Source organism: Cibotium barometz, chromosome 65 (assembly GCF_041138505.1).
Source record: "Cibotium barometz isolate CiBa-2024 chromosome 65, ASM4113850v1, whole genome shotgun sequence".
NCBI classification, from domain to species: Eukaryota; Viridiplantae; Streptophyta; class Polypodiopsida; order Cyatheales; family Cibotiaceae; genus Cibotium; species Cibotium barometz.
In genome coordinates this window covers 20185011-20211125 of record NC_141110.1, presented here as the reverse complement: position 1 = coordinate 20211125, position 26115 = coordinate 20185011, and the positions used below count along the sequence as shown (strand labels likewise).

The 26115-nt window shown below is 45.5% G+C and overlaps 1 protein-coding gene across 1 annotated transcript in view; it reads left to right on the top strand.

Moving 5' to 3' along the window:
* The window catches only part of LOC147603029 (protein STICHEL-like 3), a 30804-nt gene extending 13482 nt beyond the window's left edge, over positions 1 to 17322 (top strand). The window contains exons 3-6 of the mRNA XM_086797071.1: positions 14549 to 15175; positions 15704 to 16451; positions 16754 to 16817; positions 16900 to 17322. Of these exons, the coding sequence (XP_086653197.1) occupies positions 14549 to 15175; positions 15704 to 16451; positions 16754 to 16817; positions 16900 to 16980 (1520 nt within the window). The 3' untranslated portion in view covers positions 16981 to 17322. The remainder of the gene's footprint in view (positions 1 to 14548; positions 15176 to 15703; positions 16452 to 16753; positions 16818 to 16899) is intronic.
* The last annotated feature ends 8793 nt before the right edge of the window (positions 17323 to 26115 follow it).

Genomic DNA, 26115 nt, shown 5'->3' with positions numbered 1-26115 from the left:
CAGAGTGCTCCTGGCATCACCTGGCAGCCCTCCCAAGCCTCAGAAAAATGGGAAAAAATAGGGGAAAAATACGGAGTGTGGGGAAAAATGGGAAAACACCTCATAAGGGCGGGCACACCCACAACAAAGGCCCTGGTGTATAAATCTAGACAGGAGACGACTTCTAACACATCACACCCTGACACATCCAGTGCTTTTGCATCACAACACAGACTCCCAAACTGTCTCTCAAAAGAGTATCACAGCACAGCATACCATACAGTCAACACACCTGTACAAACCCTCTCTACCTTCCAAGGGTACTATCCATCTCTGTCATGGATTCCCTGTCCCTTGCCCAATCAGTAGCAAGGCTGTACCAAACATGTGTCCATTCCTGTATCTTCTGCCTGCATGTGACCTATCTCCTGGAGAAACCCAAATACATGTTTCCTCGAGAAACCTACGACCTGTTTCCACATGAAACCCTTAGGCCTGTTTCCCTTTGAAACTTTTGTCCTGTTTCCATACAGAACTATTCATGGCACCACTCAACAACAGTGCCAACCACGGCATACATCAAGTTACCTGTTCCCTCATGAAACATCTGGCAACATAGAGATGCCCATAACTGTAGGTCCCTCTGTTCCTTTCTAGCAGGAAGAAAACAATCTGCTCCATGAGCACGTAGCCATGCGAGCTTGCATCACTCCCATGCCAAGAAACATAACCAAATGACCTGTCTTGTACTTCCTAGAGACGGCTTCCTTTCAAGAGAGAAAGAGCGTGAGAATTTGTTGGCTGGGCGCTTCTTGCAGTCAGCCCACAAGCCTCTCTTCCAAACCAGTAAAGCACGTGTCTGTGCTGCATCTGCCCGCCCAGACACTACCTGCAGGCCTATCCACTTTTCAGCAGAGGGAGAGAGAGAGAGAGAGAGAGAGAGAGAAAGCAGTACTGGCTGTCCCCACGTGTACGCCCCTGTTTCTCCTGCAGTCCCCTCTTTCCAAGAGAGCCTCTCATGCCCTGTACAGTCCAGCACCTCTACAGTTGTGCGCTTCCTACAGCTGCCTGCAGTCCATCGCTTGCTTCCATGAGAGAGAGAAAGGAGCACGAGAAAGCCAGCTCTCCGTCCAACACAACCTGTAGACCAGCCCCCCCGGTTGTTCCCTGCAGACCTGCGCAGCTTTTCACCAGGAAGGGGGAGAGACCCACGCTCTGTTCAGTCCCTGCCCGACTGTCTTCTCCTCCACGCAGCCGACTTGTACCTGCAGTCCAGCCCATGTGCAGTCCAACCACGTGGAGTTCAGGCCATCAGTCGACAGAGAAAGACCTAAAAGCTCCCTCCTTCAGAATCCAGCAGTCGCCTCCCAAAAAGCACATGCGACTGGAACTGCCGCTCGACTCCCTCTAAGAAAAGCATAAGGCCACGATTTCCCCTAAAAGGGGTTCTTTTATTTTTAAAGGCTTTTAAACCTTTGTCCCCTCCAAACCCCTTTGTCCCCATGAGTTATGAGAGAAGACTTTAATCACTTGGCTCCCCCTTCACACTTGGGGTTGTCCACACATGGGCTTCCTTTTTCACTCCAACCTGATGCCATTCACACTGTCCACCATGTCCCCGTGCACACCTGCATACTGTCCAAAGAAAAACACAGGGTCGTGACATACCCCCCTCTTGAGAAATGGCAAGCGTCCTCGATTGCACTCAATGGCACAGTAAAGCATCTTATGAGCGAAGACACCCCATATGGCAAAAACAATGGCCTTCCAATGCATCTGGATGATAAAATAATCATCCTGCACAATAAGCCACACTGTCACGCCAAAGTGACAAACACCTCTTGCTTGTTCCTTCAGAACCTCTAGCAAAAGTCTAAAACCAAATGGAAACACGTTAACTGTGTTAGCCAAAAACAAAACCATGCATCATTCTACATATGGCACACATATGCATGACACACATATGCATTCGCAAACAATATGCTCCTCAAAATGCTCTACCTACTCCAAAGTAACAGTCTAAGGGCTGCTCGCAAGCCTTACGCCCATGGGCATCCCGCAGGACCCACGACTGATGGTACAACATGAGCATATGAAAGCACTCAATGCATCCAAACACTACATCCACTAAGTACTTTCCCACATGTCTCATGGCCATCCCGCAGGAGTTACACCCAATGGTGCATCCATGACATAATAAAGCACTTGATGTATCATACCAGCATACATGCAGCATACAACACAATGCAGAGTATTTCCCAATGTATTCTCAATGATACCAGGATCCAATGGCACCAGAATACAAAAATACCTCTATCTCACAAAGTGAATGCATACATGCACAAATAGAGTTCAATCCATATATGAACCAAACCAACTCTAGGACTGCTCGCAAGACTTATGCCCTCCATAGAGTTATCCATAGTTGCAGTTATAGTTCAAGGTGCGCGCGACTGTGAACCATACCCAACTTTACCATCTCATGTGTCTAGAACACAAGATCATAGAAGTCCCATAAGCAGATGTACTGTCAGCCTCAGTACCTTCGGGTGAATACAAAGATGTCACCAAGCGACTCCTAGATGACAACTGAGCCTGTCTGTAAAACAAGGGAGCGGAGGTGCTACCCCCCTCTTGAGCATCAAGCAATGCTCCAGACCTATGCTCTGTTGAACCTGAATGAGCCGTAACAAGAGTCGACTCCAACTCATAGGCATCAAGATAAAGCTGCAACTCGTGAGGTGAATCTGCTAAGTCACCCTCCTCCATCCACTTCGCATCCATCAGTGAACCTCCTCCATCCACTTCGTATACATCAGTGAACAGCTCTTGAACTTCACAGGATAGCGACGGGAAACCTTACCCTATACCTTTCTTTCCTTATGTGCCAGTATATGCTCAGGAATAAGAACCTCGTCAAGTTCCTCCACTTCCATTTGAGTCTCATCTGATACATCCTCAGGCACCCAAAACCTGCTTGCACTCCACCCAAGTGGTAAGCACAAGTCCTCGATGAAGCATAGTAGATCACCACTGCTAAACATAGAAAGAAACTGTCTTCCGAACCCATGAAGCCTCCGTGAAGATACCACCGGTGACAAACTGTCGAAAGCCATAGCCTTCAACGCATCTCCTGCACCATAACACTTCAACTGCTTCTTGTTCCTGGCCGACTACTTCTTGTCCTTGGTGTCTTTTCTCCTGAGCTTCATCTTCAGCTCTTGCTCTTCACCTCATATAGGCAAAGACACAAAATCCTGTACTGTGTCCTGCACTTCCTTTTCACTTTCCTCATGTTGAAGCTTTTGATGTGACTCTCATGAGACAACCATGAGCTCGCCCCCTTAGGAAAGTTGGCGATTGTCCCAACCAAAGCAACCACGGACTCGCCTCCTTGAGAAAGTCGACGATGTCCCGACAACGGAACCTTGAAACCGGCCTTGACGGGCGGTGAAACAAACATTTGCACATAAAACACTTCAACGCCATTGAAGACCTAGAAAAGGAAAACAAACAGGGGGAGCTAGAGTGCTCCTGCAAACAGTACACGGACACCGATTGGCCCCAAATCGCAGTGGCGCCCCTTGCGGTATTTCTTTAATTGATTATAAGAGCTTTGATTACAATATAAGGCTGGGAACTCACCCGACACAGTAGAACTCCTGAAGCCTGCAAAGAACCTGCATCATGGCTTCAAATCCACACGGCATCCACAAACAAGTCCAGCCATTGTTCATATCAAAAGACTCTCTCACATTGAGTCTGCATACAGAAGCTTTCTCCCATGATCAGGGCTGCCACAACCATCCATAGTCTCTCACACTATGAACAGCATCACACCCTGACACATCCAGTGCTTCTGCATCACAACACAGACTCCCAAACTGTCTCTCAAAAGAGTATCACAGCATAGCATACCATACAGTCGACACACCTGTACAAACCCTCTCTACCTTCCAAGGGTACTATCCATCTCTGTCATGGATTCCCTGTCCCCTGCCCAATCAGTAGCAAGGCTGTACCAAACATGTGTCCATTCCTGTATCTTCTGCCTGCATGTGACCTATCTCCTGGAGAAACCCAAATACATGTTTCCTCGAGAAACCTACAACCTGTTTCCACATGAAACCCTTAGGCCTGTTTCCCTTTGAAACTTTTGTCCTGTTTCCATACAGAACCATTCATGGCACCACTCAACAACAGTGCCAACCACGGCATACATCAAGTTGTTGGGGTAAAGGCATTATGCCCACCCTTATAGGGTGTACAAGCCCATAAGTTATAGTACATAGTACACTTAGTACTTTTAATGTACTAAGTGCACTATGTGTACTAGTGCAATATACATGTGTGATAGGGAAGTCACACACTCATTCCCATGAGTTGACTTATCCCCACAACTCTCTCTCTCTCTCTCCCTTGTTCTCTCTGAGTATGTCTCCCACATGATAACCTAACCCTAATTAACTCTCCCATTCAACTGGTATTTTAGCCACGGTTGTGTCCGTGTGTGTGCGGGTGTGCGGAGTCATCTTCATCGCGAAGAAGAAGCTCGGCTATGGAGCCTTGAGCTTGGCACGAGCAGAGGAACTTTCTGGCCAGTGTGAGCAAGGCACAGGTGCTGCAAAGCAGCACACAGCAGGTAGCGAACCATCTACAGCATCACAGCAGTAGTAGGCATTGTGAGCCGCTGGTGGCCACAAGGCGTAATAAAGAAGCGAGGCAGTAAGTTCACTGCTGGACGGCTCTATCAGATCCAACGCTTTCTCTTCCTCCGTCACAGGCTGTGTTGTAGATCGGCCGTTGATGTTCTGCCATTGTGCTCGCTGCTTCACATCGCTCGCCGCCTGCCACTTAGCCTCTTTATTCCCTTTGCTCGCCAGTCCTATTCTGGTCAGGGTCTGCTCACACTGGGCCAGCGCTTGCGGGTGGCTAATCACCCGACGGAGCTGCTCTCTTTTTTTTTTACACCGGGCATGGCCAAGAGACAGTGGTGGACGGGAAGCTGCATCTCACCCACAATGTGAAGTCGGTGGCGTAGGAGGAGGTCGTAGTTGCGGTGGATGCTACCGCCCAGAGAGTTTTCTACTGGCAGAACCGCCCTGTCGGCTAGCCAAAGCTCCACTGCCTGAAACGCCACCAACACGCTGGACTTGGGCTTTACCAGGTCATGAGAACCTCGCTGGACCACCCTCAATAGGCAGCAATAACTTTCTGCAACAGCATCAGCAAACCCCCCTTTCCTGCAACAAAAAAAATCAGAAAATAACCTGAGGTATTTGCTTTAATTTTTTGGAATTTGCATATCCAATTTGCAATTGAGCAGGTACAATCATCAATTGAGCAAGTCAGGTGCCGAATTGCTCAATTTTTGAGCAAAATTGGCAAAATTGGGTGACATTGGTCAGAATCAGGATCAATTTGCAGGAAATTGGATGTCGAAATTTGGGGCTTTTGATGTAATTGTGCAATTAAGCATTCATACATGCTGTATGATGTGAGAAATCGCACATTCGGGCAAAATTGCAGCAAATTGCAGTGCAAATCAAGGGGCTTTTGTGCCGATTGGGTTGATTTGCATGCAAGCAATCGCATTTGATGCTTTGGGCAATGTGTTGATGCCTGACAAGCACTCAATGTGCCTGTAAATCAAGGGGCTTTCATGTATTAGATGTATATGTGGCCTGGGGGAAGCACTGTGAAAACTCTGGATGCCTTCATGTGCGTCAATGTACCATGTATGATCAGCAATTGATCTTAAATCAAGGGGCTTTTCAAGATCGTATGCTTGTTGAGCTTGGCAAAGCAGCACGCAATACATTTATGCCTTGAATCCTCAGAAATCAGCTTGCAGTCAAGGGTCTTTTGCCCAATTTCTGTTCGGGACTGTTGTATGCAGTGTTCGGGACTATGAAAGTCTGATTTTTACTCATTTGGACAGCCAAGAGAGCATTTATTGCTACTGTACCTGCTGGTACAGATTTGGTACAGCTTTGTACAAGTTTTGGCATGGCTGTACACTGATTTGAGTGAGGAAAAGGTTCAATTTCAGCTGTTGTACTTGCCGGTACAGGTTTGGTACATCATAGGTGAGCACTTGGTACTGCTGTACAGTACTTTGGAAGGGCAACAGAGCACATTTAAGGTGCTATCCTAAATCTGCAGCAACCAGATTTTGGTGATTTCATCACATAAAGTGGGAGTAGAGTTGCATTTGTGCTTCCGCAGTGGGAGATAAACTTTGGGAGAACAACTGTGAGCACTTTGTGTGCTTTTGGTGTAGTGTTTGCACATTTTGCAGGGAGTCAGGCATTGACAGGTTGCATATTGCTATGGCAACCACAGGTGAGAGCTCGTCATTGCTTCACATCAAGAAGCTTGAAGGCTCACATAACTATGATATTTGGCAAACCCAGTGCTATAATGTGTTGCTCCAGAAGTAGCACAAGCCTATCAAAGAAAGGGGTGTAATGCCCGCTTCTCTTACTGCTGAAGAGTGGGAAGATATGGATGAGCTAGCAAGATCCACCATCATGTTGTTTGTGTCAGACTCTTTACTTTTCAGCATTCGTGAAGAGAAGACAGCTTGGGGAATGTGGCAGAGATTGCAGGACTTGTATGCCCAGCAAAGTGCCTCAAGCAAAGTGTATTGGTTGAAGAAACTCATAGGTCTTCAGATGAAGGAAGGGGCGTCTATGACAGCCCATCTAAATGAGTTTAATGGTATTGTCAGCCAAGTCATTAATCAAAAGTTGGCAATGGACGATGAGTTCAAAGCCACTTTTCTCTTATGCACTTTGCCAGAGAGTTGGGACACATTCAGGACAGCCACCAGCAATTCGAATGCTATGCTGTCATATGCAGATGTTGAGGGTGCTCTCCTTCAAGAGGAGATGAACAGGAAAAACAACTCTGTTGGAAAGTCCAATGCAATGAATGCACGTGGGAGATCCCAACAAAGGGGTAAAAGCCAAGAACGGGGAAGGAGCAAGTCTCGCTCCAAAAAGGACTTGGAATGCCATTATTGTGGCAAGAAGGGACACATCAAAAAGCAATGCTACAAATGGAAAAATGATCAAAAGGAAAAGGGAAAAGGCAAAGACAAAGACAAAGATGAAGCCAAAGATGTAAAGCCAAAGGGCAAAAGTGGAGTCAAGATTGAAGAAATCAGTGTGTCACATGCAGGTGACAGTGAGGATGAGGTCCTATTCACGTCTTCACTTGATGCCCATTCACTTCTTACAGGAGATGGTCATGGTATGCACTCATGGATCATTGATTCAGGTGCCTCCTTTCATGTCACAGGTTGCAGAGACTTGTTTGTCAGGTATACTGCTGGCAATGAAGGAGTAGTTTATTTGGGTGATAACCATGCATGCAAGATTCTTGGCAGAGGTGATGTGAGGCTTGTGTTTTTAGATGGCTCACAGCTTATGCTCCATGATGTCAGGCATGTGCCTGAGATCAAGAAGAACCTGCTTTCTACTGGACAGCTTGATGATGCTGATTATGTTACCACATTTGGTCGTGGAAAGTGGAAGATTAGTAAGGGCTCACTGGTTGTTGCCAGAGGCTCTAAGGTGGACACTCTTTACTTCATGCATGCAGGTGTTTGTCACCATGCTAATGTAAATGCAACCGAGCTGCCGGAAATCTCTATGTGGCATAGCCGGTTAGGACACATGAGTGTCAAAGGAATGGAGCAATTGTCTCGTTTGGGTTACTTGCCTTCTCTAAAGTTTTCAAGTTTTCAGTTTTGTGAGCATTGTATATATGGTAGGCAACTACAGTGCCCCCACAAGAAAGCTCTTGGACAGAAAGATGCTCAGTTAGAGCTTGTGCATACAGATGTATGTGAGATACCTCAGCTTTCTTTGGGAGGGGCAAAATATTTTGTGTCTTTTATTGATGATGCCACACGCAAGGTGTGGGTTTATCCTCTTCGTTTGAAGAGTGATACATTCTCAGTGTTTGAGAAGTTTGTTGCTCTTGTTGAGAATCAAACTGGCAAAACACTGAAGGCTTTGCGTTCCGACAATGGTGGAGAGTATATGTCCAAACAGTTTCAGGACTTTTGTGATGCTAAAGGCATCAAGAGGGAGCTCTCTACTCCTTATGATCCTCCACAAAACGGGACAGCAGAGAGGATGAACAGGACCATTCAGGAGAAGGTCCGTTCTATGTTGTCACATGCTGCATTACCTCATGGTTTTTGGGTTGAAGCTGTTATGACAGCCGTTCACCTTATAAACAGGTCACCTAACACGAGGCTTGGTGGGAAAGTGCCAGAGGAAGTATGGACAGGGAAGCCTCAGTCATACAAGCACTTGAGAGTGTTTGGTTGCGTTGCGTACGTGCACATACGCAGGGAAATGCGCACCAAACTTGATCCTAAGTCTCACAAATGCATATTCCTAGGATATGGTGACAGAGGTGAAATGGGGTATAGACTTTGGGATCCCGTGAATAGAAAGATTATACGCAGCAATGATGTCATTTTTGATGAAACATGCATGTATAAGGAGCCTGCAAGGCAACAGGAGCCTGGTAGAGTCATCTTTGATGATGATGGACATCATGGACAACAACCAAGGGCTGTAAATCAGCCATTACAGCAGCAAAACCAGCCCTTAAATGGCGCTGAAAATGGTCCAAATGGACAGCCAGAGATGGCAGAAGATATCCCTATGGATATAGGGTTAGAGGAGATACCGGGCATGATTTTTCAGCCTTATGGCATGGAACAGGAGCCACCAATAGGTGATATGCAGGCTGGACAGCAACGTGCAAATGATGGTCATTGGGTACGGAGGTCTACAAGACCCTCCAGAGCCTCTGACAGGTTTGTTCCAGGGGTTGACTACTTGATGCTCACTGACTGTGGGGAGCCCTCATGTTATAAGGAGGCTTTACAGAGGGCAGACAAGGCTCTTTGGGAGCGTGCCATGAAGTCAGAGATGGATTCTCTGCACAAAAATGGAACATGGAAGTTGGTGCATTTGCCTGCAGGCAAGAAGGTTTTGCCATGCAAATGGGTTTACAGGCTCAAAGTTGCACCTGATGCAAAGCCAAGATAGAAAGCCAAGTTAGTGGCTAAGGGCTTCAAGCAGGAATATGGTGTGGACTTTGATGAGATCTTCTCTCCAGTGGTCAAAATGACCACACTTAGAGCTGTGTTGGCTTTGGTTGCTCATGATGATCTGGACTTGATTCAGATGGATGTGAAGACTGCTTTTCTTCACGGTGATCTCCATGAGGAGATATATATGCAACAGCCAGAGGGTTATGCAGTAAGTGGAAAGGAGAAGCTTGTATGCAAGCTGAAAAAGAGTCTTTATGGGCTCAAACAGGCACCAAGGGAATGGTATCATAAATTTGATACATTCATGAAATCCCAGGATTTCAGGAGAAGTGACATAGATCACTGCTTATACACCAAGAAAGCTTTGGATGGCAGTCTATTGATCCTCATCTTGTATGTTGATGATATGTTGATTGCCGGGAAATCTCGTAAAGAGATGGATGCCTTGAAGAAGAGGCTGCATCAAACCTTTGATATGAAGGATTTGGGTGATGCAAATCACATTTTGGGTATGCGGATACTTCGGGACAGAAATCAGCATGTGTTGTATTTGTCTCAGAAGGAATACATTGGCAAAGTCTTGCAGAGGTTCAATATGGACGGGGGGAAGAAGACTAGTACTCCTTTGCCTCCATATGTGAAACTCAGTGCTATGGACAGCCCACAGTTAGATAGTGGCAGGGCTGATATGGCCAAGATTCCGTATGCTTCAGCTTGTGGCAGTCTCATGTATGCCATGGTTGCTACTAGGCCGGACATTGCATTTGCAGTGGGAGTGGTTTCTAGATACATGGCCAACCCTGGCAAGAAGCATTGGGAAGCAGTGAAAGGTGTCATGAGATACCTAAATTCAGAGTGCCATCTAGTTGGCAAAGAACCCTGTCTTTCATGCAAAGACGAAGCATGTGGATGTGAAGTATCACGTCATCAGAGAGGTGATAGAGAACAAGCAAATTCAGCTTGTTAAGATTCATACGGATGACAACCCGGCTGATCTGTTGACAAAAAGTTTGCCTCCGGAGCGGTTTGCTCATTGCAGACACTTGAGGGCATTGGATGAGGCCAGTTTCAGCCTTGATATGGCCTTGTATATTATCATGTACATGCTGATTTTTCTTTTCCTTTACTTAAGGGCACTTTGCCTTTAAGTGGGAGGTTGTTGGGGTAAAGGCATTATTCCCACCCTTATAGTGTGTACAAGCCCATAAGTTATAGTACATAGTACACTTAGTACTTTTAATGTACTAAGTGCACACTGTGTACTAGTGCAATACACATGTGTGATAGGGGAGTCACACACTCATTCCCATGAGTTGACTTATCCCCACAACTCTCTCTCTCTCTCTCCCTTGTTCTCTCTGTGTATGTCTCCCACATGATAACCTAACCCTAATTAACTCTCCCATTCACAAGTTACATGTTCCCTCATGAAACATCTGGCAACATAGAGATGCCCATAACTGTAGGTCCCTCTGTTCCTTTCTAGCAGGAAGAAAACAATTTGCTCCATGAGCACGCAGCCATGCGAGCTTGCATCACTCCCATGCCAAGAAACATAACCAAATGACCTGTCTTGTACTTCCTAGAGACGGCCTCCTTTCAAGAGAGAAAGAGCGTGAGAATCTGTTGGCTGGGCGCTTCTTGCAGTCAGCCCACAAGCCTCTCTTCCAAACCAGTAAAGCACGTGTCTGTGCTGCATCTGCCCGCCCAGACACTACCTGCAGGCCTATCCACTTTTCAGCAGAGGAAGAGAGAGAGAGAGAGAGAGAGAGAGAGAGAGAGAAAGCAGTACTGGCTGTCCCCACGTGTACGCCCCTGTTTCTCCTGCAGTCCCCTCTTTCCAAGAGAGCCTCTCATGCCCTGTACAGTCCAGCACCTCTACAGTTGTGCGCTTCCTACAGCTGCCTGCAGTCCATCGCTTGCTTCCATGAGAGAGAGAAAGGAGCACGAGAAAGCTAGCTCTCCGTCCAACACAACCTGTAGACCAGCCCGCCGGTTGTTCCCTGCAGACCTGCGCAGCTTTTCACCAGGAAGGGGGAGAGACCCACGCTCTGTTCAGTCCCTACCCGACTGTCTTCTCCTCCACGCAGCCGACTTGTACCTGTAGTCCAGCCCATGTGCAGTCCAACCACGTGGAGTTCAGGCTATCAGTCGACAGAGAAAGACCTAAAAGCTCCCTCCTTCAAAATCCAGCAGTCGCCTCCCAAAAAGCACATGCGACTGGAACTGCCGCTCGACTCCCTCTAAGAAAAGCATAAGGCCACGATTTCTCCTAAAAGGGGTTCTTTTATTTTTAAAGGCTTTTAAACCTTTGTCCCCTCCAAACCCCTTTGTCCCCATGAGTTATGAGAGAAGACTTTAATCACTTGGCTCCCCCTTCACACTTGGGGTTGTCCACACATGGGCTTCCTTTTTCACTCCAACCTGATGCCATTCACACTGTCCACCATGTCCCCGTGCACACCTGCATACTGTCCAGAGAAAAACACAGGGTCGTGACAAAGAGGATGGGGCAGAGGGGATTGTTGCGAGAAGAGTCAGAGGCGAAGATGGGGGAGGGGGAGGAGAAGGCGGAGGGGGGTGGGGAGGCAAAGAGGAAGGAGAAGGGAGCGGTTGGGAGTGGTCCATTGGAGAGGGAGGCTGTTGGGAGGGGCTCGTCGGGGGTTCAGTGGGGCCAGCTGGCCTCACTGGAAACAGAGAACCAGAGGAGGAATCTCGGCGCCAAACCGCAGGGGCCGGAGGGACCCTCTCCATGACTGGAGGGGGCGTATCGCCGATGAGTGGGTGATGTGATAAATGTTCGAAACGGTTCTCTAACAGAACCGAATCCTCCTATACTCTGTACTCTGCTTGTCACGTGCACACCCGAAAGGTGTACAAGTGACATGGCATCAAGAATTAATTGGGATTTATCACGATTTATCTGGTATTTTCCAGCATTTTATCAGACATTTAAGCATGGTATTCAGCATGTATCTCGCGGTATAGGCTAAGTACATCATCTAAAGCAGCACATTAGACTTCATTAGGCTTCATAGGCATTTATGGTGGCAGCCGACAGCAAGTAGGTGGCAGCCGACAAGTATTATGAGCATTTATGGCATTCATGGGCAGGTCGTGAGCATCTAGGAGCTGGCCGACAGCTTAATAGCTGGCCGACCAGCATCATTCACATATATATAGAAGCGCATCAGTTCAGTCCAAGCATCCAAGCTTCTCTTCAGCGTTTTCCTTCCCAGGAGACAAGGGAAGTCAACGGGATAGCAGTTCACTCAGCATACAGTCATCATAGGCAGCATATTGAGTCCACGATCTCATCTCTCATCAGCATTTCTCATCCATGGAGCAAGGGAGAAGCAGATCAACAGTTTAGCCAGCATATTCAGCACATAGTTCATCATTCCCACCTCCTACATAGAGGGAAGCCGGCATCGAAGGGTGGACCTCAACATTGGAGCAAGGAACAGTCCTCATCATCAGCATTCAGCCTATCCCTCTCCTCCCGAGAAGGATCTTCATCTAGGACAGCATCATAGATCTATTTAGATCTCATTGTAACCCATTCATCTAATATTGCATTGCATTGACACTATTTGTCTATCTCTTAAGCATCATTAAGTGAAGTTTAGTTAGCCTAAGGTTGTGATTCCTATGATCAATCCCTCGCATGTCACACTGCTAGCTTGGCGCGCACGGCGACTGCGCTCAGTTCTGGTAGTCGGCTGATAGCCCGGGCGTGGGCCAACCGTCCGCCACTGAGGACCATAGATGTGAGTCGTTTTGGTAGTCATTTTGTAAGAGCACAAAATAAAAAAGGTTGCACTAGCCGTTGAATGGTTTGCTACTTCCACAATGTCATTGGTGGAGTATAGATAACTTTATGGTCTATTATGATTATAGGTGGATGTATGAGTTGAGTTGACAAGATAATTGTATGGTCTATTACGATTATAGGTGGATGTATGAATTGAGTGAGTGTGTGTGTGTGTGTGTGTGTGTGTGCGAGAGAGAGAGAGAGAGAGAGAGAGAGAGAGAGAGAGATTACATGAAAGATGCATTTATTTGAGAGTGAGCACCACTCACCACTCATCCCTACCATTAAAATTTAATCTAAAATTTAATTAATTAAAATTATATATATGTGTGTAAATCTATTTAAGTGTGTGTGTGTGTGTGTGTGAGAGAGAGAGAGAGAGAGAGAGAGAGAGAGAGAATGTGTGTGTGTGTGCATGAGAGAGAGAGAGAGAGAGGCTGAGAATTTCTATGTAGGAGAGAGTGTGTAGCGGCGGCCTCGTTTGGGGTTGACGGAGTGGCTACCATGGAGTCCTCCTTAGAGTGAAGACCAGAAAATGCCGAGCCTTGCCGAATGGAGAAAGCCCCAAGAGCTGAGAGAGCTGCCTGTTGAAGACGGAGGGGGCGAACTAATTGGAGAGGCTACGGAGGAGGGAAGGGAGAGACACGGGAGGGAGGGGCACCTCTAGCCCCTGGTCTTGACTGGGGAATGTTTGTATCTGAATCCTCAAGAATGACCCTTGACTTGCTTTATATAGGGAAGTGATAGCAAGTCGGATTCAGGTCGGCTTGGACTGTGACGACCCCAAAAGTCATCCAAAAGGTATTTTGTGTGTTCATATTGTGCCCAACTTGTGTCCCAACTATTGGTCCATGTCTTGGGCACCTCCAGGCACCTATTGGGCTGCCAAAACTACTCCAATTGGGCCATAGTCTACCCCATACTTTGATTATCAGGAGGCTACAAGTAGGAAGCATATCTATGTGGCACTCACATGGGTGATGCACGTGATAGAGGACGACATGGAATTCTCTACAGGACTTTCTAGATCCTGACTCTATTTTGTCTCTAGATAGGTGCTCATGCTGTGTGTGCATACGTCAACCTATCCACGCACAGCATGAGTGAGCACATGCACACAAACACATCAGAGGAAGCACAACATAAACAGATGCCCCCCGCCTCCCCCCCCCAACCGCACGGCCAACCCTCCCCCCCCAAACCCCCTCCTCTGATGTAGACTCCTCCTAAGGGTGGCCAGATAGAGAGGAAGTTCTCCCTCCTTTTTTTCTAAATATACGTCATTTGAGGGTTGTTCGTATCACTCCACTTGAGAGGTGCTTTGTCATCCACTTTTAAGAAGGTTCTTTCTTTAAAGACTAATGCAGGATCTTTCGACTCAAGGTTGGACTTACTACAGCTAAAGGCCTGGACATAGGGTTCTTCTTCCCAAGCCAAGAAAGTTCGATCTTTCCTTGGGGTTTAAAAAAAAAACAGATGCTTCGATGTCTGCTTAATACAAAATCCTTTCCATCCTTAGGTCCATGGTTCTTTGAAGATTTTGAAACTGTTACTAGCACAAAGAAGACGTGAGCATGAAATGCACATGCCGGAAGAAATCTAGACTCTAGAGTAATTTGCTGGCACTTGTGGAACTCTGAGTTGTGACCTCTTACTTCAATCTGTTTTTGCAGTAACAAAAGAAGACATGGAGAGGTTACGGCAAGCATTGAAGACCCTTTCTGAAGCAGAAAAGCAGCTGCGAGCTTCTTCTGATCGGATGACCTGGTTAACTGCTGCACTTCTTCAATTTGCTCCAGATCAATCTTATCTGCTGCCAGGGTCTTCAGCCAATACAAGTGTCACTCACAGCCCAGAAGGACTGAATAACGCAAATGGGACACCAAAGTTGAACTGCTTGCCTCAAAGGACGTCAGAAACCCAATATCAACATACTCCTACAAACATGGAACCTGCACCTGGTACTGCAACTGAATGCGCATCTAATGGAATGTCGGATTCATCCAGGGTTTCTGTTACAGCTCTAAGTCAGAGTTCTTTTGCCTATTCTCAAGCGCCAAGGGCAAGGAGCCGTAAGTCAAGGGGACTTCATTTACCATCTGGCACTGGGCACCTTAGAACAATGTCTTCTACGACACGGTCTAGTGACTCTGGTGAGGCGAGGGCATATGACACAACTCTAACTAATCAGGCTGAGCTGGAAGAGGTCTGGCAGCGGTTTTTGGATGCAGTGCATTCCAACAGCTTAAGGAAGTTCTTAATGACACAAGGGAAACTCCTCTCACTTTCACTATCGAAGGGTGAGTCTCTTTTTGTCCCTGTTTTTTGTCGGGATCAGAACTTGCAAACATTTTTAAGTGGAAGCTTGTTACGTCTCCTGTATTTACAGGATTCCTTAACGACGGGCACTTAATAGGGAGTCCAGAGAGCTATGCCAGTGAATGAGGTGGCAAATTGGAGCAGAAACTCCCAAGGAAGAGGCCCTAGCTGTGTATCTAAAGGTTGGGTAGACATGCAGATTAATACTTATGGCCGCTCCCTTGAGCATCTCTCCTTTGATTGACCACCTCACCCTCTGGCATAGCCCTCTACTCCCGATTGTGAGCCTGTCCTTAGAGGATGGTATCCTTTAGAGATGTGTGCAAAGAAACATACTCCTTGTCATTCTTGAACAAACCCATTTAGGAATAGCTACAAGATACTTTGCTTTAGTTCTGTAAAGCCAAACACGTTCCATTCAAAGTCTTTACTTTGAATAACAGTTTTTCCGCAATAGTTGCGCTTTCATGATATTGTGCTGAGTGTTACATTGGCTGTGGCATGAGCAGGTTTTGCAGTGGCACTTTTGGAATTCAGTCAGCTTGAACATACATCCAGAGCCAAGCGATCGAGGACTAGTATCGCGCATGCATTTCAGTGTACACTTGGCTACCCTGTTGACATAAAAGTATGTCTTGTATCGGCTACAGCAGAGCAGCTCAAAAGACAGACATTCTCTAGAGACCAGCTGAGTAGCTCCAACAGTTTATGGCATTCTCCATGGAGTGGAAAAGCTAATTCAGACCATCTGGTGGCAGCAGAGGAGCATGGGCCAAAATCGTCAGGCGTGGGCATGCATCAAATCCAGTCCCTTGGAGTGTCCTCTACACATCCATTGAAACCTCATCAGAAGAGAAACCATAGATCCGCTCAGAGCTTTGAAATGATAGAACTTGCGACTGGAAGGTCTGGTAGTCTGCTGCCAAAGACGACTGCAATGAAGAAACTGTCTTTGGAAGACAAACATGAAGTGGACTTCATCGAAAGCTCCTCTAGAGTGGGCAAGCATCATGAGGTCGCAGGGTTTAGCGTCAATGGTGTAGAGAAAAATGGTGCAAGCCTAGGATTTGTGATGTGCCTCAGTGAGGGTGGCGGCATTGAGCAACATAGTCATGATTTGCATAATGATCACATGAATGAGGGGTTGTCGAACCTAAACTTCTTCCAGGTTGGAGGCTCCGAATTTGGATGCAGAACAACAACAGCCCAGGAAGGGCATTCAGCAATGATGGCTGCCAAGCTTGAAGAAGAAAACATGTAAGTTCCAATAGTTTTTTATGCTCTTGAATGTTTACAATAAATGGTGATGCATCTGTAGTCCTCTATTCTCATTGAGAAGCAGCAGCAGCTGGCATTTGAACACCATACATTGGCTCTGAGCCACAAGCACTGGTACTTGTGCTACATCTTGGGCCTGTTCAAGACTACGTTGTTGCCCCTCCAGACCAAAGAAGAAACGTGGAAGGTGCTAACCTTCTCGTCTTCCTCCAAGGCTGCCGAGAATGGCCTCACCCATAAAGAGAGACTTCTCACAAAGTGTGTTTTCCCTTGAAATGCAGGAGGCTGGAATCTAAGACGGGCGTGCTCTCGTGCTGGAGCGCGACAGAGAGAGACCATGCAAAGGTAAGTTCAATGCATAGATATATATATATATGTATAATGCATAGCCAAAACACCTACTCACCTCTTCCTATGTTTTCATCAGGTTAGGCAGCTTCACCGGAGTCCGAGAAGGCCAGGGTTTTTGTTGAGCCTTTGCCCTTGTGCAAAATCTACCCACTTGTGACAGTGTGACCACCACCGACCATGTCCCAATTTCTCCATCTCCATATATCTTATTAGAGCTTCTCCTCTCCAATTATATTTATATTAATAGAGCCAGCATTTACATGCTCCTGTAGATGATTTTGTCACTAGTTCTACATTCTTTAGAAGTACATTTATAGTTCCTTGACACACATCCATCACGGCAGAAGAGGATTTCCAATGGAGCTTCAAATAGAGCCATATAAATTTTTAGTCTCTTTGAAGCATTACTCTCTTTGAGAATTTATTTCATCACTTGAATATGACATTATATACACTATTGATATATCTTGATAAAAATGAAAGATCAAATTTTTAATGTCACACATGCCCACACACATATGCTCAAGAGTTTTTTATGACATGCTCGAATAATATTTGAGCTCCCGTCCTTGGGTTAGTAGTAGGTTAGTTGGCTAACCACTTTGCCCCCATATTGGGTTGGCACAAGCTTAGCAAAGAGGTACACTCTGTTTTCTCACCTTACGATGGTCTTTGTGAGGTGTCTTTGAAACCTTGCAATGGTATTTGTGGGGTGTCTTTGAAAGGATTCTTTTGTATGAAAAAAATGTGTAAATATGAGTTTGAAAGTATGGCAATATCCTTACTCCAATGTCCTAGCAATTTAGTAGTCCATCGATATCAAGGTCTTTACACATTGGATGAGATGAGCATTGAAGATTGTTCAGTATTGGGTATGGTTGATGGAGATCTTTGTCTTGTCTTCTCTCATGGCAAGTGTGTAAATGCCCTTATTGGATTCAAATATATGGAAACTATAATGTGATTTTGCTAACTAGCCACATACTTTGTTCTAGGTGATGATGTGGGAGCAACTCTTGACTATTTAAACAAGTACTTCTTGGAGGGTCATAACTAGACATGCAAGTGAAAAAGCTATAGTTTATTTGGGTGACACCACCATCGTTGTGCACAAAGACAAGTAATCCAAATGGAAGGACCGGCATGCCAATTACTTCCCCAAAAATTTTCAACTATATTAAAAACAAATGCAACGACATAGGTGTAAGAGGGTAGCATGATAATTGATGATCTCTCTCTCTCTCTCTCTCTCTCTCTCTCTCTCTCTCTCTCTCATCATTGTGTTGTGCAATCTTTTTTTTTTCATTGTGTTGTGCAATCTCTATCTCTCTCTCTCTCTCTCTCACTGCGCCCACCCCCCTCCCGCTGCGCCCACCCCTCCCGCTGCTCCCTTCTCTCTTCGCTCTTCGCTCCCACCCTCTTCACTGCCCGCCTGCGCCCACCCCTCCCGCCCTGCCCCCCCTTCGCTTCGTTTTTGCCGCCCTGCCCCCCTTCGCCCCTGTGCCGCCCTGCCCTGCCCTGTTTCGTTTTTGCCGCCCTGTGCCCCCCTTCGCCCCTGCCCTGCCCTCTTCACCCTCCGCCCTGTGCCCCCCTTCGCCCCTGCCCTGCTCTCTTCACCCTCCACCTCCCTTTTCCCATTTGCCGCCATGTGCCCCCCTTCGCCCCTGCCCTGCTCTCTTCACCCTCTGCCTTCCTTTTCCCACCCACCCTTCCTCAGGCCCCCAAGGCAGCAACATAACTCTCTGAACCCCCCCTGTTGGCTGTTATTTTGCTCCTATGTCATGGATTAATTTTCAGTCCATTGGCTGTGGAAATCTGCAAAAAGTCATGGCCAAGACCGGGTTTAAAGAGGAGCTCGTGAAGGTGGAGGACAAGCTCGGCACAATTATCAAAGAAAACAAGAAGATGGTCGACTCTTTCATCACCGCAATCATAAACCGGCTCTCTAAACTCGAGAAGGGATTTGACAAAATCCAAGAGCTCGAAGAGAGATCTTCCAAGCAAGAGGCTGAGATTTCAGCTTTAAAGGAGGAACTAGTGGAGGCCAAATTGCATGCTAAGAGTCAAGCGGCTGAAATCTCAGCCCTCAAAAAGGAGTTGGCAGCCACTTCAAAAAGCAATCTTGAGGATGAAAAATTTCAGCCCTCCTTTCTTGAAGAGCTAAATACCATCAAAGAACAAATGAGGATCATTCAAGAGGAGGAGGAGCAACATAAAGAGAAGACATCTTCATGGGTGGAGGTGATCACAAAGACACAAAAGAAGATGGACGAGGCGGAGAAATGGATCGAGGTCGCCAAGAAAGGGAAAGGTAAAGAATCGCCACCCATCCCCACTCCCACCATCATCAACATGACCCTTGAAGAGGAGCAAAGGAGGAAGACCCGGGCCTTACATGTACGAGTGTCCGGTCTAAAAGACCGTGATGATGCGGAAGGGGAAACCAAGGAGCTCTTCTCTATGATGGGCATTGAAGCCACGCACACAAAGGCATGGAGCGTGGGAAAGAAGAGAGAAGGTAGTGGTGGCGAATCTTCTAAGGAGAGAGCACTTATCATTCGTTTCCCCTCCATGGAAGCGAAGAAGGACTTCTTAAAGAGACGTCCTACACTCAAGAAGACGGGTATATTTCTTGGAGATGACCTCACACTCTCACAACTTGCCCACATGAAAGAAGTTATGCCAGAGATAAGGGCAGCCCGAGAGAAAGGGAAAGTGGCCTTCTATAGAGATGGTAGAGTGGTGATTATGGAGAGGCGCTCTTCATGACGGCGCAAGACCTATGGGACTACACTCAAAGTTGCTACTTGGAATTGTAATGGATCTCTACGTCTTGATGTTGGGGCTTTTGAGGATAGTTTCACTGGGAGGGACATCATCTTCTACTGTGAGATGCATCAGGCTCTTGGACAGTCTATGCCACATGTTAGTGGATACCGATGGGAGACAGCTTGTAGACAGGAGACTCGTTCAGAGCATAGAGGACGGGGCTCAGGAGGAGTGGCAGTATTGTTTAGAGAGGAGCTACAGCCACTGATACATATAGTCCGCAGAGATGAGCAGGCTAGGTACATGTGGGTTAGACTGATGATTATGAGAAATCCAAACTTATGAACTTACATCTAGTCTTTGAGCTTAGGGTATAAGGGTGGGGGGACACTTTTGAGTAAGTGTGGACATACATCTAGTATTTGAGCCTAGGACATAAGGGTGAACACTCATCGATCACGGCCGTGAGATTGGCATGTTATAAATCATAGTTGAAAATCACGGTCCGTGATCTCACCGATCACATTGTGAATGCCACATCACCAATCACGATGTGACAGAACTTGACAATTTGAAAAGATAGACATCTGAAAGAGTTAGGGGTATCAGGTAGCCCATTTAAACAATCTTTGGACTGGTTTGGGTCAAGACCATCACCGTGATTCTGTAGAGGATCACGGCCATGACTCTCAACTTTGCAAAATCACAACAACAAACTGATATCTTTAGAATCAACTAGAAAAGTGCTCAAAGATGTCTCTAGGGACTTTTTGACACAAGGGGGACTTGTGAGTAGCTAAGAATAAATAATGATCTTAACATGAATTCTATTATGATCATGCACGTGATTTATGAACAATTGTGATTCCGCAAAAACTTGTCAATTGCAGACTTGGTAATTCCAAGTGTCTATAATAAATCCAAAATTTTAGCCAATTAAAACAATTTCATGCACTTAAGGTTGGGAAGGCTTGTCGGTGACGACAATGCATCTAACCAACTAGGATCCTCCTACCATATAAGCTTAAGGTTAGCTCACACGGCCAGCACACAAAGGAGTGTGTTTGCTTTGTATAGGATGAATTCTTTTGAATCATCAAGTATTGAGAAATCCATGGAGAATCCTCTTAATGAGAAAGGGGGCGGGGGAGAGGGACACCTCTTCTCCAACACTATCTAGAGAATCCATGGAGAATCCTCTTAATGAGAAAGGGGGCGGGGGAGAGGGACACTTCTTCTCCAACACTATCTAGAGAGTTCATGGGCTTAGCTTGAGGAATCATAGGACATGGTCATGAGCTTGAAAGGGAAGCTCTACATGTTGCCAGGGGGCAGCCATTGAGCTTGGATAGAGAAGTAAGCATGGAAAGACTTGGAAGTATAGGGAAAAATCAACCCATGGTACAACATACTCTGAGAATACAAAAGGATCCTATAAGTTCCCAAAGAATGGGGACAGTATACTTCCCCAATTCTAGAGAACTAAATATTGAGGAAAGAATGAGAGAAGCACAAGCCCAACTTAGAAGGCTTGAACAGGAGACAACTAGCTTATATTTTTGTGGAGTTAGCCAGAGACGTGCTTTCAAGACGATAATGCATGGAGAAGATTCTTCCAATCTCAGGAGATCCGAGGCATGAAGAGGGCTTGGTTACCAGTTGCTAAAGAGGTTGAACAAGTAATGATAGAGGGTATGCCACCTGTAGAGCCTATTTCAAAGGAGCCACGAGCAGGGATTTCATTAACGTCTTCACAATTTCGTGATCACGTTAACAAAACCTATTGTTAACATATTAAAACTTGTGATCACAATGTATATTCACACGACCTGAGAAATGACCTGCCGGAACCCCTATTCCAGTAATACCTCCGGGCTTTTACCATTCCCGGCGGGCCCGCCGGGGTATGAGGTTTTCCCGGCGGGCCCGCCGGGAAAGCTAAAAGCCTGGCGGGCCCTCCGGGAAAAGAAAAAAACCGGCGGGGTATTATTCTGTATATAAACACTGCCCGACACCCGTCGTACAACTTTTGGGAAGATAGTCCTTGTTTTGGGGGCGCGATATCTCTCCTCAAAGTACTTGTAGAGCTCTCGAGTTGCTAGAAGTGTCCTCTTGGGAAGAACGTCCTTATTTTAGGGGCTGTCGTCTTTCCTTGTAGGCACTCCTAAGGCTATTGGGCCACTCGTCCTTAGTTCTTTGAACTGGGGGCAGGGTGTGGTTCGTAGATAATACTTGCGGAGATTTAGGGACAAATTTGGAGTCATTCAGCTTTGCATTTGAGCCACGTACGTAATCTACCTCATTCTGCTTTATGAATGGTTTGATGGAGCCAAGAGTCCTGCTTAGGGGCTTGTATTGGTTCTTGATACTTGATATAGTTTAGAGTAGACAAGGGTCTATTGTCCTATACTAGAGTATTGGGCAAGCATAGATCTTTGATTTTTTTTTGTGAATGTTAGAGAAGGTCTATTGTCCTATACTAGAGTATTGGGCAAGCATAGATCTTTGATTGTGTAAAGTATCCTTAATTGGGTACAAAAGGCATCCTTCATTGGGGGTGCAATGTGCATGATAGTTTCGAAGTAGTTTTGTAGTAAGACCTTGCAAGATAGTTTGAAATAGTTTTGTGTTATGTGATGATCTTTTGTATTTGTCAAGATAGTTTCGAAGTACTTTGTCTGCAGATGTATGTTTTGTTATACGTGAGTGATTTGTTGTTTTTTCATTTGTGTATTCATTGTTATATGCTTGGTTGAATAGGCTATTTGTTGAGATGGAGGACAATGTTGGATCCAGTGGTACCTCCAATAGAGTCCAAATTTCAAATAGCAGAAAAAAAAGGCACCTGGGATAGAGTGGCAATATGCAATTAACGTTGGTGATCGATTCATAGATTGGGAGTGTAAGCTATGCCATGCAGTAAAATCAGGTGGGGCGCCTCGACTAAGAGAACACTTTTTAGGCGGACCGAAGAAAAAGTCATGTACCCACCCCTCTGCACCTATAGTGGCCAAACGCATAAGAGAAGAAATTCAAAAGAAAGATTCAAGAAAACATGACACTCCTCCCGTTAATGTATCAAGGCAGCAAGAACACTGTTCTTCTAATCATCAAACTCCCGCTACATCGCCTACTTGTACCCCGAACGGCAATATGCAGCCAGAAAGTAATCTACCCAGTGCATCTTCTTGCAAGCAAAACTTTGACGTAGGAAATATACCCATGCGTCAAACTTCATTGCAAGAAAGCCTACGTCAAGGTCGACTCGATGATGCACAACTCGTCCTTGCTGAAGCGATTTACTTTTCTGGGAGTGCTATGATGATGGTGGACAGTGAGCATTGGAAGAGAGCATGGAAGAAAATTGGTGAGTTTGGACCAGGGTTTTCACCGCCTACGTACCATGCTATGCGAAATGATCTATTAGAGAAATGTTATGCGCAGGTAAAAGAACGTATACAAAGAATTATTCTTAGCAATATAGAGCTTTCTGGATGTAGTATAGTAAGTGATGGATGGTCTAATGTGCAAAGAAAACCATTAATTAATGTAATGGTTATTTCACCTAGAGGTGAGACTTTCATCCGTGCTGTGGATTCAGCTGGTTCAATCAAAACTGGGGCTTACATTGCTCAAGTTATTAGCACTGTGATAGAGGAAGTGGGTGCCAAAAATGTAGTCCAAGTCGTCATGGACAATGCAAAAAATTGTAAAAATGCATCCAGAATCCTACAGCGACAATATCCACATATTTTTCCGGTAGGCTGTAATACTCATAGTTTGAATCTTGTATTAAAAGATTGGTATAAATCTGATGATACCAAATGGTTTGCCTCAATCGTCGACACTGCTCGCCAGCTTGTGAAATTCATGCTCAAGAGACAGAGAGTTTTGGATATGTTTCGACCTCGCATGTCAGTTATGTTAAAGCTTCCAGCGGAGACTAGGTTTTGCACTCACTTTTACACTTTTGAGTCTCTTCTTAGAAATAAAGATGCAGTTTGTGAAACATTTACATGCATGGCATTTCATGACTGGGAGAGCACTCAACTTGAAAAAGTGAAAGAGAAAATCAAAGTCTTGAAGGCAGCGCTTACGAGAAGAAGTTGGTGGAACAGTGTGATGGATGCATACCATGTAATGATGCCTGTTATGTATGCTGTACGAAGCCTTGATCAAAGAGCGCCTAATCTCGGAAAAGCATGGATGCAATGGTGGACTGTCCAGCGGAGTTTGGAGTGTCCTGAGAAATTAGAGCATTCAGTGGTGGAGAAGCAATGGCGTGTACCATTCTCTAGTAGACAAAGAAAAGTTCTGTTGAAGTACTTTCATGCTAGATGGATTGGAGCGCATTCACCACTGCACAGTGCTGCTTACATGTTAGATCCTGAATATTGGAATATGGATTTGATGTCCAACGTTGAGGTGGTGCAAGATTTTTATAAAGTGGTAAACACTTTCTATAATAATGATGATGATCGTGTACAGTGCATAAAGGAGATGACCTCATTTCGGTTGAAAGAGGGTTTATTTTCCAACTCCCTTGTTCAACAAATGGCTAAAGAGCAACCTGCATGGAAGTGGTGGATGATGAATGGTGGTGAGCATTATGCTTTATTGCGCAACCTTGCGATGAAGGTTCTAAGTCAGTGCTCTTCAAACTCAGGCTCAGAAAGAAACTGGAGCATGTATAAATATATTCATAGTACTATTCGCAATCGACTTCTTGCGGATCGAGCAGATAAACTTGTTTACATGTACTGCAATGAAAAGATCTTGCGAGACATTGAAAGCGAAGAGTATGAAGAAGATATGCCCAGATGGATGTACAATTGTGAAGATGTAGACGAGAACTTTGATGTTGGACGTACGTTGTGCACCACCCTTGAGATAGAAGACAATTTAGACATTGACTTAGATGAGCTTAATTTAGCAGACGAGAGAGTAAACGGTGAAAGAATTTTGGAGCAAGATACTGACATGGAGGAAGAAGTCACTTCATTAATTTAATAAAAAGTACTTGTACAAATGATCATATTTGGAGAAATTATCAATACAAAAGTAGAATTTGTTTTTCTTAGCTCTCATCTTGAAATAAATTGCGAATTGCACTAGGAGTTGCATCTAAAGGTCCTGGTGGTTTATATTCGCTAGCCATGCCGAACACTGTATAAATACCTTGATTTATTGGGACACTGCACAATGCACATGTGGAAGTATTTTGCATTTGTCTCACTAAACATATTAAGTGGTAGTAGTGTCCACATGGTAATATATACTGGCCGCTCCACCCATCGAATACTTTGTAACATACAGGACATTGGGGGGTGGAGGAACTTGTAGCCTCAGCAGAAACTCCCACAAGATCAGGATGTATCAAAAAATGAGAGATGTGGTTTCCTTGGCGCACAGGAGCAATACGTGAAGAGATGCTTTGCACGTCTTGGCTGATCTTTGTTAGCTGCTCTTGAATTCCTCTATTGGCCGGGGGAGGAGTTGACGCTTGAGTTAATCGGTCAGCTTCTTTCTCCTTCTCTGCTAGCTGTGCCCCTAAGCTTTCTTTGACCTGGTTTAGCTCCAGTCCGGCGCCCTCCACCATAAGAGCAAGTTCTTCTCTTGTGAATGTAACTGTCTCTTCACGTATGTCGTGGGTGTTGACAGTGGCCTCTCTGGAGGCGAAGTCCACTGGAGTTTCCAGTACAAAGTGAGCATATAGCATTTTAGCAAAATACAGTGGAGCGTCGGCGTTATGGAGAGGACGGCCGTACACCTCCAAGAAAATGCGCTCGGCATTAGCTTTGATATCATTGTTAGTGCAACGAGAAATCTTCCATCTTCCCTTCTTTATCTCGCCATCTGGACATGGCCATATTGCCTTTATCATCTCTGTGGTTACCCGTTTGTTTATGTCTTTCCATTGGGCATAAGTTGGATTTGTCCATTTCGATAATCTGCACGCTGTTCTTGTAGCTTCGCGGGCTGTCAGGCCATGTGCAAGGACCTTCATTCTCTCGTATGCCTTCTTGGCTAACTCCTGATGCTCGTTCGCTTGCGCTTGCTCCATATCTGCATGAACGTAAACGACATTAGGATTTTAATGAACTGTAAAGATCAACGTAAGATAAATTGACCATTGCTCTCAAAATCTTGAAGTCAAACACAACGAGAGGAGATATGTATTGCAAAGACTCGATGAGAAATATCCACTTGACTCCAAAAACACTTCAAACAATGCTCGCACATCAAATTTTAAAGAGAAAACATAAACTTAAACACCAGAAGAGGAGAGAGATATTGCAAAGACCCAATGAAGAGAGAAACAAAATTTTGAAACATTGGACACAATAAATTTTGAAGAGAAACAAAATTTTGAAACATTGGACACATCAAATTCTCAAATTCCTGAAACTTCATCTCTTGATACTGTATCATTACAAAGTCGGGGTGAATGCCACCGATAGCTCTACAAGAGGACGTTGTGCCCTCGTAGGGTCAGTATTTAGTGACCTAAAAAATTCAACTA